At 48.5% G+C, this 12,714-nt stretch overlaps 1 protein-coding gene and 1 long non-coding RNA gene across 2 annotated transcripts; one reads left to right on the plus strand and one right to left on the minus strand.

Moving 5' to 3' along the window:
* Window positions 1-2,561: 2,561 nt before the first annotated feature.
* Window positions 2,562-7,377, minus strand: LOC140402400 (ADP-ribosylation factor 6-like). The gene has a single exon (XM_072490153.1). It carries the CDS (start codon window positions 7,003-7,005, stop codon window positions 6,478-6,480), a length of 528 nt encoding a protein of 175 aa, XP_072346254.1. The 5' UTR covers window positions 7,006-7,377; the 3' UTR covers window positions 2,562-6,477.
* A 446-nt stretch (window positions 7,378-7,823) lies between these two features.
* Window positions 7,824-10,768, plus strand: LOC140402401 (uncharacterized). Its single transcript, XR_011938133.1, has 2 exons — window positions 7,824-8,078; window positions 10,535-10,768. It is a non-coding gene; the product is annotated as an uncharacterized lncRNA (long non-coding RNA).
* Window positions 10,769-12,714: the final 1,946 nt, after the last annotated feature.

The raw sequence follows: 12,714 nt of genomic DNA on the forward strand, positions 1-12,714 counted from the left end.
CTCACCTCCCCCCCACACCCCCTCTCTCTCTCACCTCCTCCCGCCCCCCTCCTCCAGCAGGTTAGGTGGGGGAAGGGGTGGGGGGGGGGGGGGGCTGGGGGGTGCATCTGCTTAGGCTGCTCTTTCAGAGGGTCGGTGCAGACTCGATGGGCCAAATGGCCTCCATCTGCACTGTGGGGGTTCTCTTCTCAGAGAACATGGGCTTGAACCAAAGAGCCTAGTGTAGGTTAAGGTAAGCTCATAACTAGGGCACATTATCAACACAACTGATGTCAGTCAGTACCTCAAGGGAAGGGGGGTGAAGTGGGGGGTGGGGGTGGGGGGGGGGGGGGAGTTGGAAAGGTCAGCCAGGTTTCCCACATGTCATTCAGCTATTCCCAATAGAGCGTGTGCTCATGCAGCCAGAATTTAAGGGTGGGGAATAAGGTTAATGTGATGCAGCACCCAGTCAAACAGCCTGTCAGCACTCACCATCTAAGCTCACACGTGGTAAATGCCTGTGGAAGGATGTCCAGGCCTTGAAAGATGGTGCAGTGGCAGATTTATTGGAAAGGTACCACGGTGAGGTGACTAAAGGTGCCAAGGTGAGGTGGCACAGTGGATTAGCACTGCTGCCTCACGGCGCCGAGGTCCCAGGTTCGATCCCGGCTCTGGGTCACTGTCCATGTGCAGTTTGCACATTCTCCCAGTGTTTGCGTGGGTTTCACCCCCACAACCCAAAGATGTGCAGGGTAGGTGGATTGGCCGCACTAAATTGCCCCTTAATTGGAAAAAATGAATTGGATACTCTAAATTAAATTTAAAAGAACAGAGAAGGAAATGAGGAGATTTAATAGGCATTCAAAATGATGAAGGTATTTTGATAAGGGTAGGTAGTTACGTCCACCATCCAGAGGATCAGTAACCAGAGGATACAGATTGAAGGTAATTGCCACAAGAACCAGAGGGGAGATGAGACTTAAAAAAAAAATGTAGCTAGTTGGTATCTGGAACAAGCTCCCTGAAAGGACAAAGCAGATTCAATAGTAACTTTCAACGGCAACAATATTTGAAATGGATCATGATACATACAATTAGCAACTCTGCATAGCAAGATCAAATAAAACCGGGGCAGCACGGTGGCGCAGTGGGTTAGCACTGCTGCCTCACGGCGCCGAGGTCCCAGGTTCGATCCCGGCTCTGGGTCACTGTCCGTGTGGAGTTTGCACGTTCTCCCCGTGTCTGCGTGGGTTTCACCCCCACAACCCAAAGATGTGCAGGGTAGGTGGATTGGCCACGCTAAATTGCCCCTTAATTGGAAAAGAATTATTGGGTCCTCTAAATTTAAAAAAAAAAGATCAAATAAAACCGCCCAGGATTCAGGAATCTAATTCAGAGATTATGATGCTTTGGGAAAACTCCAGGTTTCGAAAAGATAGCTTACCCAAAGCATCTATTTCTTTGCTAATGTTGCTTGTTCCTAACAATCCCCTGTCGATTAGCTCCATTGCTCTGGGCTTATCCTAGTCGGCATCAGCAGCTCCATCTGTGCTATATTTAAAAAATAATTTAAAACAAGTCCAGTTCTCCCCAAGTGTCCGGGACGGAGAACTAGTCTTCCCTTCGGCCTCGGGACAACCATTGTCATGCAACCATTTTCTCATTGGAAACAGAATAATTCCTCTTCCCAAAATCATATTTCCAACCTGAAGATTCACCATGAACATTTTTAATATAGGTATAGTTTTCTCAATAGACCGAGTGATAGTACCAAGGGAGATATAAGCAAAACAACTTGCCCACCCAGTAATAAGTCACACTCATGTTCCCAGTAACTACTGCACACCAAAGATAGAGGTTGCCAACCCTCCAGGAGTCTCCAGAGATTGAAACTTTAAAAAAAAACATTTAGATTACCCAATTCATTTTTTCCAGGTCAATTTGTGAAAGAAAACAGACGCTTGACCAATTGTTAAGAATCGTCCAATCAGATAATGAGCCTGATTGGGTTTCCCATTGGCCTTGGGAAGGTGTGGGACTGTAAAAAAATAGCCATGGCGGACAACCAACGGGAACGAATGTGAGGGCGGAACAGGATGTGGTTAAAACTCCCAGGAATGCCAAGGACCCGGGTTCGATCCCAGCCCTGGGTCACTGTCTGTGTGGAGTTTGTACATTCTCCCCGGGTCAGCATGGGTTTCACCCCCCACAACCCAAAGATGTGCAGGTTAGATGGGTTGGCCACGCTAAATTGCCCCTTAATTGGGAAAAAAAAAAATTGGGTACTCTAAAAAAAAATTTTTTAAAGGAAACTCCCAGGTATACACCCAGCTGGAGTTGGCCAATTTACCCATGAGCACACCGCTTTCTTTCAGGGTCATTCGGAGAGCATTCGATTCTCATGTCATCCGACTGCCATATCTGAACGTCAGAGGAGTGCAGTTCCACAGAGATTCCCCAATTGGCACCAGAAACCCAAGTCAAACAACTCAGGTGGCCTTTTTGCACCATTTGTACCCAAAGTCCACCCCCCCCCCCCGCCCCCAAGCTGCACCAAGCAATCAACAGAACTGCTGCAGAAATTAACTGGTGCAAGTCTTTATTGAGGCTAAATTTACAGCATTTCATCCCAAAACCTCCAATTTTCTTTAGCATTTATGTTTCATTGTGGTGCTGCAGAATTTACATACCAGTATCAGCATCCAGAACTTATGAGGCAGGTACAGTAAAAGTTATGTGCAAAGTTCCATCTACGCTCCCAGGGCAGGTACAGTACAGAGTATAGCTCCTTTTACATTGTCCCATCAAACATTCCCAGGTCAGGAACAGCACAGGTTAGACACAGAATAAAGCTTCCTCTACATTGTCCCATCAGAAACTCCCAGTTCAGTGATAGGCGATGTGCCCTCTACTTTAAAACTGCGTTCCAATCACAGAACAGTAAGCATTACCGCACCGTTGACAGAGTTATTTTACACTCAAACATTTCACGGAGCAAGGCCGCTGATTCAGTGCTCAGTTTAGCAGCACATGCTTGCCTTTTACCCGAGATGACCCTCCCCAGCGTTATTGCACTGGTTTTGAATGCAGGTCCCTGATGTGATAGCCAGTCCCCGATTTCAATTTTTGAATATGTAACCATGCGGGACTGGATTTCTTTTGAAAAGATATTTAAAACTTGCCACCCGCCACAATTCAGTGTGGAACTTGGCACTAGCGCAGTGAGGCTACTGTGCAAAGTACCTAGCAGGGTCATACCCATCATCCTTTAACATTAACAGGCCACTCAGTGCTTTATGAAGCACAGAGTCGAGAAGGGTGGGGGGGGGGGACATACATGACATTTTTGTTGGCTGTGGAGAGCATCAATCTGTAACCTTCAATAAATTGCTCATCGAGGCTGGTGTACCTCAAACAGCACGTCACCTATTTTGGCACAATATAGTCTCTTGAAACTATACGGGTGAGGGTCCATTGTGTGACATTAAAAGCTCGCCTTTACATAAAATGTTTTGTTAAATAAAATAAGTATCAACTCCCTGACCTCGCCTGTTCTCACATCACAGACCCTCCACCTCCTTTTTTAATCACAAGGTCAACTATAGTGACGTCTCTGATTCAGAGACAGTACAGGTTGAAGCAGCCTCCATCTTCGCTACTGACTGCAGCCACCTACCATCTCTGTGTTGCCACCCTACCACCACACTCAAGGGCTTCAAAATAGAAAAAACCCTTTTATCTTCCACTAGGTATCAATAGCAATGGGCTGAAAGTGCTCAATACTGCCAACTACTGGTATTTACATGGTACTGCATGGGCACCATTCCTCTTTCCCCTTTCATGTACATTTTACAGGCCAATTCGCGCCGGACACTGGGAATCTCTCGGAGCAGGCTGGGAGGAGCTGTTAAGTGCAAGGTTCCATCAATAAAATAAACGAGGACCAGAAGGAAGAGAGGCATGTAGGGTGGCAGCTCTACACCACCCGTGTGCTCCAAGTCACTTAGCCCAGGACGCATCTCAAACAAACACACGTGCACCACGCAAGATGTCGGTGGGGATCCCTGAACAGGTTCAAATGCCTGCAGCAATGTTTTCTTCATTTTCCACTGCCCTCAAGGTACTGACAATTGCTGGGATCCACAGGCACCTCCCCTGGTGGTGATTCTCGCTACTCTTCACCGGAGAGTCCAGAGGGTGAGTGGGAGCGGAACTGGGCTTATAATTCCACCCCATCTCCCAGAAGGTCAATAGCAGCAATCCCACCAAAGCCCTCAGCTGGGATCAAGTGTAGCAACCGATATTGGCCTGGATGGTTGTGCTGAGCGTCTGTAAGGAAGACCCAGACCAATCTCGCTTAGGGACAGCCCTGAGTTAGTACCTTTAAGTAGACAGAATAATTCCAGCTTTATTGAAGTGTTGGTCGGTTTGGCACCGCTCCCTAAATTCTACCCTAATATCACAAGAAGTTTCCTAAAACCATCCCCTAGAATGCAGAACTAATTTAAAACTTCCTCTTAGAAATGCAAGTAATATCTAAATCATTCTGAAAGCAGCTTGCAACCACATCCCAAAACCCAGTCGCCCATCATCAGCACCAGAACCTTTATCCCCACCACCGAATGGAGTATGCCGTCCTGTCAGAGGGCACAGCTTTCCTCAGCCCCTTGAGTTTTTGCTCCAACCTTTACTGATGGGTGCGCACGGAGCACCTTCTTCCCCCTCCTTCCTACAAGTGGGGGCCTGGAGAGTAGAGTGTCAGCAGCCTATTAGTCAGGGGAAGCATTACAACAGAGCCCAATTCTGTCCTCTCTGGGATTCATACATGTGCACAGACTCCATTTTTGGGAAAGGGGAGGCGCATGTGGAAGAAACAGGGAGCAACAAGCTTGTGCCATACTGATCCACGGAATTACATTCTAAGCATGATACCAGGGCTTAATGTGTTCAGTTAGGGAGATAGATTGCATAATCTTGGTTTGTGTTCCAAAGGTTGAGAGGTGATTCAATTAAAAGTCCTTCAAACGCTAAAGGGATTGAATAGAGTGGATAAGTGGGATCCTCAGGAAGGGAACGTGACCTTCAAATTAGAATTAGGCTATGCAGGAGAGCGTACAAGAATCAAAAGAAAAGGTAGTTCTCAAAGGGCTGCGGAAATCTGGAAGTCACTCCCCCAAATGGGCTACCCTGGGGTCAATTGGCACTTTCAAGGTTCAGATGAATAGATTTTCAATTAGGCAAGGCTATCGAGGGATATGAAGCAAATGTAAAAGGAATGGAGGTACTTATCAGTTATTCTGTTATGGAATGCATGGCCTCCATCTCCCAAAGTTAATGCGTCATGCAGGGGCTGGTCAATCCTTTATTTGGATTTTTGGGGGGGGGGAACAAAGCTGTAAATTATAAGCATTTGAGAGCGGCCATGGACTCAATAGGCTGACAGGCCTCCTTCTGTACCATAGTGGACTATTATTCATCAGGAGCAGTTATTTCAATTCAATGACATCCCCACTACCCCCTGAAGGCTCCCACTCTGGTTATGCCTCACTAGAATGGACATTCTTCCCATGAAAGACTGCGTTTGGCAGACGCAAAGAGAATCGTGGTCGAAAACTGTGCCTCGTAGGACAAGTACACTTTCCAGCCAGATACACAGGGAAACATTGACCAGTTTTGCTACATTGGAAGGCCGGGGGAGGAGAGAATGATCCAAACTGCAATGAGCAACATGACCCAATTTAATGGGGGGGTGGGGGCGGGGGAATCCCTGATGAGCCCCCTTGGCAAGACATACTCCTTTATATAAATCTGTTACAAAAATAACTTGGAAGTCACCAATCCAGACACCCCTTGTGGTAGAGAATCGCTCTGAATTTGAAGAGGATGTCCATCCCAGAGATTATTTGTGTAAATAATGGCAAATTATAAATGGAGGGAGAAAGACTAGAAGCATCTCCCATTGAAACTTAAAACAAAAACACATCTCTCTTGCATAGCATGATGTGTGTCGCATCTAATGACTCCACTTGAAACTTTAAAAAAAAACAATTACCGATTGTAATTACAGTGAGAGATCGGTCACTGAACAAGCAGCGTTTTGAACAAGTGTGTATGTGTGTGGGCAGAAGCGTTTCCCACCATTGCATAGCCTGTGTTAATATGCGACCCCTCCCTCCTTCTGAAATCATGTATTCCTTCTCTCTCTCTCTCGCTCTGTGCAGGCCTTGGATGGATTGTGCCTGACATTGAAAGTCAGAAATGAGCCAGTTGTGAAATTCCTCGTTTAACCTGATCCCCCTCCCGTTCCCCCTCAAAAACAAAAACAAAAAAAAAATCATTTTTCATTAAACTTTTTTTTTGTGTGTGTCTCTTTCTTACAAGTTAGGATTTCTCTATTCAAGAAAAAAAAGGTTTCAATTCAATCAATCCAACCCCCACCAGTTCAGGACAGAATCCAGGGCGTCGCCCCTTTTTTTTTGTGTGTGTTGTGTGCCCAAGTTAGGATTTGTAATTTGAATTCAGCCAGGTGAGTCCCTCATGGAGTCCATCCCCGGAGGTGGCACAGGACGGCTGCACGTACCAATTCCTGTCCCTGATCCTGGTCAGCCCCAGCTTCTCCTGGATCTCGTGGGGCTTCATGGCATCGGGCAGGTCCTGCTTGTTGGCGAAGATCAGGATGATGGCATCCCTCATCTCGCGGTCGTTGATGATCCGGTGCAGCTCCTGCTTCGCCTCGTCGATGCGGTCGCGGTCGGCGCAGTCCACCACGAAGATTAACCCCTGCGTGCCCGTGTAGTAGTGCCGCCACAGCGGCCGGATCTTGTCCTGGCCGCCCACGTCCCACACGTTGAACTTCACGTTCTTGTAGGTGACCGTCTCCACGTTGAAGCCCACCGTGGGGATGGTGGTGACCGACTGGCCCAGCTTCAGCTTGTACAGGATGGTCGTCTTGCCCGCCGCGTCCAAGCCCAGCATCAGGATTCGCATCTCCTTGCTGCCGAATATCTTGGCGAACGCGCCGCCCATCTTCGGTGGGGAGGGGGAGAGGGGAGGGGAGGGGGGTGGGGTAGGGGGACACAAATCCCCCGGCTGGCGAGGTGAAAGGGGAGCAAAGCAGCGGCGCCGCCGGCGATCAATGGAACGTTCAGTTTCAATGGAACGTTGTGTTTCAGGCCCTTTGATACAAAAAAAAGTATCCAAATTATAACCAGCGCCTCGATTCACAATTTCACCCGTCCGCTTCCGCACTGCTGCTCTCCCCTCGCCTCATATTTAAAGCATTGCATCCTCTTCTTCCAATTTAAAAGAAAAAAAAAATTTAGATGGACACACACACACACAGAGAGATGAAACTGAACTGCCAGCAAAGGGCGCGGATGTAGATTACAGCAAGCCACCGAGCATGCGCACTTCCTTCACTCACTTCACCCAACCCCCTCCCTCCTTGCAACTTTTAAAATGGCACTAAACCCGCCCTCATTCACTCACCCACCCCCGCCCCTCTCTTAAGGTGGCCTCTGCTCCTGTCCCACGCACACTGTGTGTATGTTGCATTTCTGCCCTGTGGGCTGGGCGTCAGCAAGTGTTCCCCTTTTCATCGCTGCTGCTTCGCTGATGGGTGCAGCCCTGATTTGGGAAAGGGGGACGAATTCGCCCTGGCTTATATTATCCCCCATTTGAAAGAATTCTGCCATCTGCAACCCCCCCCCCCCCACCCCAGGTCCTGAAAGGCTTTGTTGGGGCGTGGTTTATTTCACCCTCTGATACTTCAACCAACTTGCCATCCGCTGTTTTTGTTTCTTTTTCATTGTTGTCCAGATCTTCAGGGAACCACCTATAAAGTTCAAATCAGTGCTTCGATTAATCATCTCAGGTTTGCCGGCGGACTTGCTTTGATTTGGGATTCACTTCACATTCCCCCAATAAAGCGAGACTCCCACAAGAGTGGGTTATCTGGGCGTCGAAAGCCATAATGCAGGATTTTTTTTGGGAGGGGGGGTCTCAGAGACCACAAATTGGACCCCCCCCCCCCCCAGCAAACTACAAGCTCTGGCTGTTCAACCACAGAAGCTTCACAGTTGGAGCTGGCATCCAAACAGGTACACTTTCCAGCAGGGGTCGCTGAGATTCAGGGGTGGGGAAATCCTGGTCAGGTTGAGCAATTGGAGTTTGCACTCAGGTGTTTTTGCAGCGCTGTCGAATCAGATTGTATTTGACCCTTCCCTTGGAAATATCTTGAAAGTATGACTTAACTCTCTCTTCCCCCCCCCCCCCCCCCCCCCAAGCTCCACAATGTTTTTGTTTGCTATTACCACTAACTTAATAAATGAACTTCCCATCTTAGGAAAGCCTGCTTGGGATTTAGGACTTTAATAGTTAGTTGAATTAAAGATTTGGAATCACTCCCAATGTATATTTTTGAATCCTGACGGTATTTCGGATGTGATGGGAAGCTGACGCACCAGGGGTTAGTGTTCATTAATATTGCAGGCTCTACCCTAAACCTGTAATCAAATGTTTATTTTTAAAAATACACCCAAGGTGACTTGTGGAACCTGCTCTGCTACAAGGGACCGACTGTTCGAACTGGGCGTGGTTCGAACAGGCTGCAACAGTGCATTTATCCGGCCAGCTGCAGATGCCACCGCTTGGGACGGGCAGGCACCGCACTCCGGGGCCAGCGACAGAGATGGGCACACTTGGTGTGGGTCAACTTGCTGATAGGGAAGGGGGTAAACACTCAGTTTAGTAACGGCCTCTGTAAACCAGCACCCTCTAGAGGCACCAGGGAATATTTCAGAAACACGAGAGAGCCAGGGATTTGAGAAAGCTAAGGGAAGCAGAGTGGTAAATGAACAATTTTCCCTACCTTACTTTTTGATGCTGTGCCTTCTACAAACATATGGATTAGGCGCAGGAGTAGATCCCTCGAGTCTGCATCGCCGTTTAATAATATCATGACTGATCTGATTGTCACCCTGACTCCACATTCCCGCCTACCCCGATAACCTTGACTGTGCGGAGTTTGCACGTTCTCCCCGTGTCTGCGTGGGTTTCCTCTGGGTTCTCTGGTTTCCTCCCACAGTCCAAAGATGTGCAGGTTAGGTGGATTGGCCATGCTAAATTGCCCCTTAGTGTAACTGGGTTACAGGGATAGGGTGGAATCCTGAGCTTGGGTAGGGTGCTCTTTCCAGGGGCCGGTGCAGACTCGATGGGCCAAATGGCCTCCTTCTGCACTGTAAATTCTATGATTCTATCTAACTCTGCCTTAAAAATATTCAGACTCTGCTTTTGCCACCTTTTGAGGAAGAGAGTTACAAAGACTTACGACCCTCTGAGAGAAACATTTCGCCTCATCTCTGTCTTAAATGGGCCACCCCTTATTTTAAACTGTGACCCCGAGTTCCAGGTTCTCCCACAAGAGGAAACATTCTCTCCACATTCACCCTGTCAATACCCCTCAAGATCTTATATATTTCAATTAAATCACCTCTTCTAAACTCCAGTGGGTACAAGCCCAACCTCTCCAATCTTTCCTCATAAGACAACGCACCCATTCCAGGTGTTAGTCTGGTGAACTTTCTCTGGACTGCTTCTAATAGGCAGATACTCAGCGAGACCTTGGTGTCCTCGTGCATCAGTCGCAGAAAGTAAGCGCGCAGGTACAGCAGGCGGTAAAGAAGGCAAATGGATTTCTTAGCGAGAGGATTTGAGAATAGGAGTAGAGATGTTTTATTGCAATTGTGTAGGGCATTGGTGAGGCCACTACCTGGAGTATTGTGGGCAGTTTTGGTGTCCTTATCTGAGGAAGGATGTACTTGCTATGGAGGGAGCGCAGCGAAGGTTTACCAGGCTGATTCCTGGGATGGCGGGACTGTCATATGAGGAGAGACTGAATCAGTGAGGATTATATTATTTCAATAATAGTCGCTTATTGTCACAAGTAGGCATCAATGAAGTTACTGTGAAAAGCCCCTAGTGGCCACATGCCAGCGCCTGTTTGGGGAGACTGGTATGGGAATTGAACCCGCACTGCTGGCATTGTGCTGCATTGCAAGCCAGCTATTTAGCCCACTGTGCGAAACCAGCCCCTGAAGCTCAGAAGAGTGAGAGGAATTTAATAGAAACTTATCAAATTCTAACAGGATAGATTCAGAAAGAATGTTACCGAAGGTGGGAGGGGGGGGGGTCCAGAATTAGGGGGGTCATACTTTGAGCATAAGGGGACTTGAGGTGAGGGGAAATTGACTTACCCAGATGGTGAACCTGTGGAATTTGCTACCCAGAAAGTAGTTGGGCCAAAACATTGTGTAATTTCAAGAAGGAATTAGATGTAGGGGCTGGTTTAGCTCAGTGGGCTAGACAGCTGATTTGTGATGTAGAACAAGACTAGCAGCGCGGATTCAATTCCCTCACCAGCTGAGAATTCTGAATTCTCTCTGTGTACCCAAACAGGCGGTGGAATGTGGCAGCAAGGGGCTTTTCACAGTAACTTCATTGCAGTGTTTTTTTTTCTTAATAAATTTAGAGTACCTAATTCATTTTTCCAATTAAGGGGCAATTTACGTGGCCAATCCACCTACCCTGCACATCTTTGGGTTGTGGGGGCAAAACCCACGCAAACACGGAGAGAATGTGCAAACTCCACACGGACAGTGACCCAGAGCCGGGATCGAACCTGGGACCTCGCCGCTGTGAGGCAACAGTGCTAACCACTGCACCACCGTGCTGCCTCTTCATTGCAGTGTTAACATGAGTTTACTTGTGACAATAAAGAATATTTATTCTATTTTATTTATTTATATAGCTCTTGGGGCTAAAGGAATCAAGGGATATGGGGGGGAAGGCAGGATCAGGGTATTGAACTTGATGATCAGCCATGATCAGAATGACGTCCGGTGGCGGCGATATGCTGAGTGGACGTACACCAGGTGGCTCTCCTCCTAAACGAAACCAACAGAGGCAATTTATCGAGAATTTCGGCTTATAAAGCCAAAGGCGAAAGACGCACAAAAGGAATATGCCTGCAAATAATAACTGAGGGGACGGCAAGACTTAAGGGGCCGGAGCTGCGGGCGTGCAGACAGGCAGCCCCACGAGGCGGGACAGAGGTTCAGGCAAACCAGAAACGGGAAAAGCTAGCGAACTGAACAGCAGAGCAGGAAGAGGAAGTGGCAACCACCTCCCCACCGCACCCCCGGCGCAGGGGGAATAATGGAGAAGCATGCTGAAAAGGGAATTAAACGCCACAAAGGAGGCGATCAGAACGGAGCTCCACACGATGAGAAGGAGGTGATGTCTGACAAACAAAAAGGAGCGAACCATCGATGGCCTGGGAAGGAAGGTGGAGGCGCAGGAGAAAACAATCCTGAAGTTGGAGAAGGCCGCCTCGGACCAGAGCGACAGGATCGTAGCTCTGGAAACCAAGGTGAGAAGGTTACTGACGACCTAAGAGGGAAAGCGGAGGACCAGGAAAACAGGTCCAGACGGCAGAACGTCAGAATAGTGGGTCTGCCAGAGGGGATGGAGGGCAGAGACCCAGCGAGCTACATCGCCCAAATTCTGGGAAAGCTAGTGGGGAGGGAGGGCTTTCCAAACCCTCCCAGGAATGTGATGCGACCATCAATTCACACGAGACGGAGAGTTGAAGTGAACAGTGGCTTTAATCAGCTAGAACTGTGCCTGCCTGCGACTGCTCTGTACTGAGAGCCGCCTGCAGGGCAGCAGATCTATATACCTCCCCCAAGGGGGCGGAGCCCACAAAGGCACCAACATGATACAATGCAGTGTAATACAATACAATGGTCCATAGGTGGAGCCCACAAGGGCAACAACATAGTACAATGCAATACTGCAGTGAAAGGCTGCCATTATACATTCACCACAGAATGGACAGGGTTCACAGGTCAGTTCGACCCAGGCCCAAAGCCGGGGAGCAGCCTAGAGCGATTATCGCGGAGCTGCACCGGTTCCAGGACCGGCAAAAAATCTTAAGGTGGGCCCGTCAGACAAAATCGTGCACGTGGGAAGGGATTGCTTTTTAAAAAATAAATTTAGAGTCCCCAATTATTTTTTTTTCCAATTGAGGGGCAATTTAGTGCGGCCAATCCACCTAATCTGCACATTTTTGGGTTGTGGGGGGTGAAATCCACGCAGACATGGGGAGAATGTGCAAACTTCACACGGAGAGTGACCCAGGGCTGGGATTGGAACCCGAGTCCTCAGCGCCGCAGTCTTAGTGCTAACCACTGCGCCACATGCCGTCCTGGAAGGGAATAAGATAAGGGTGTACCAGGACATTGGAGCGGATCTGGCAAGAAAAGAGGGCCGAGTTCAACTGAGCGAAATCAGCACTCTACAAAAGTGACTTGCGATTTGGGATGTTATTCCTGGGCAGACTCTGGGTAACATTCAAGGGAAAGGAGCGAAGGCTGATGAGTTTGTTAAATCGAACAAATTGGGGGAGGAAGAATCGCTACATCGATGAAAGCTGCAGGGGCGGAAAAAAGGATCGAAACAAAGAGCGGAGACAGACCGCAAACAGAGACAATAATATCACAAAGTGTATGTATATACTTTATGTTTTGCGCGGGACAGTGCTGCCTCGTTTTCGGGCTCGTCTCTTCCCTCAATGTGATGAGGGGAAGCAGCAAGGGGGGCAAGAGTGAGAAAAGCAGGCAGGAGGGCGAGATAAGGGGTGGAAGGAGGAGGGTAAAGCAGGGCCAGAGCCAGACA

This window comes from Scyliorhinus torazame, chromosome 25 (assembly GCF_047496885.1).
Source record: "Scyliorhinus torazame isolate Kashiwa2021f chromosome 25, sScyTor2.1, whole genome shotgun sequence".
In the NCBI taxonomy this organism is placed as follows: Eukaryota; Metazoa; Chordata; class Chondrichthyes; order Carcharhiniformes; family Scyliorhinidae; genus Scyliorhinus; species Scyliorhinus torazame.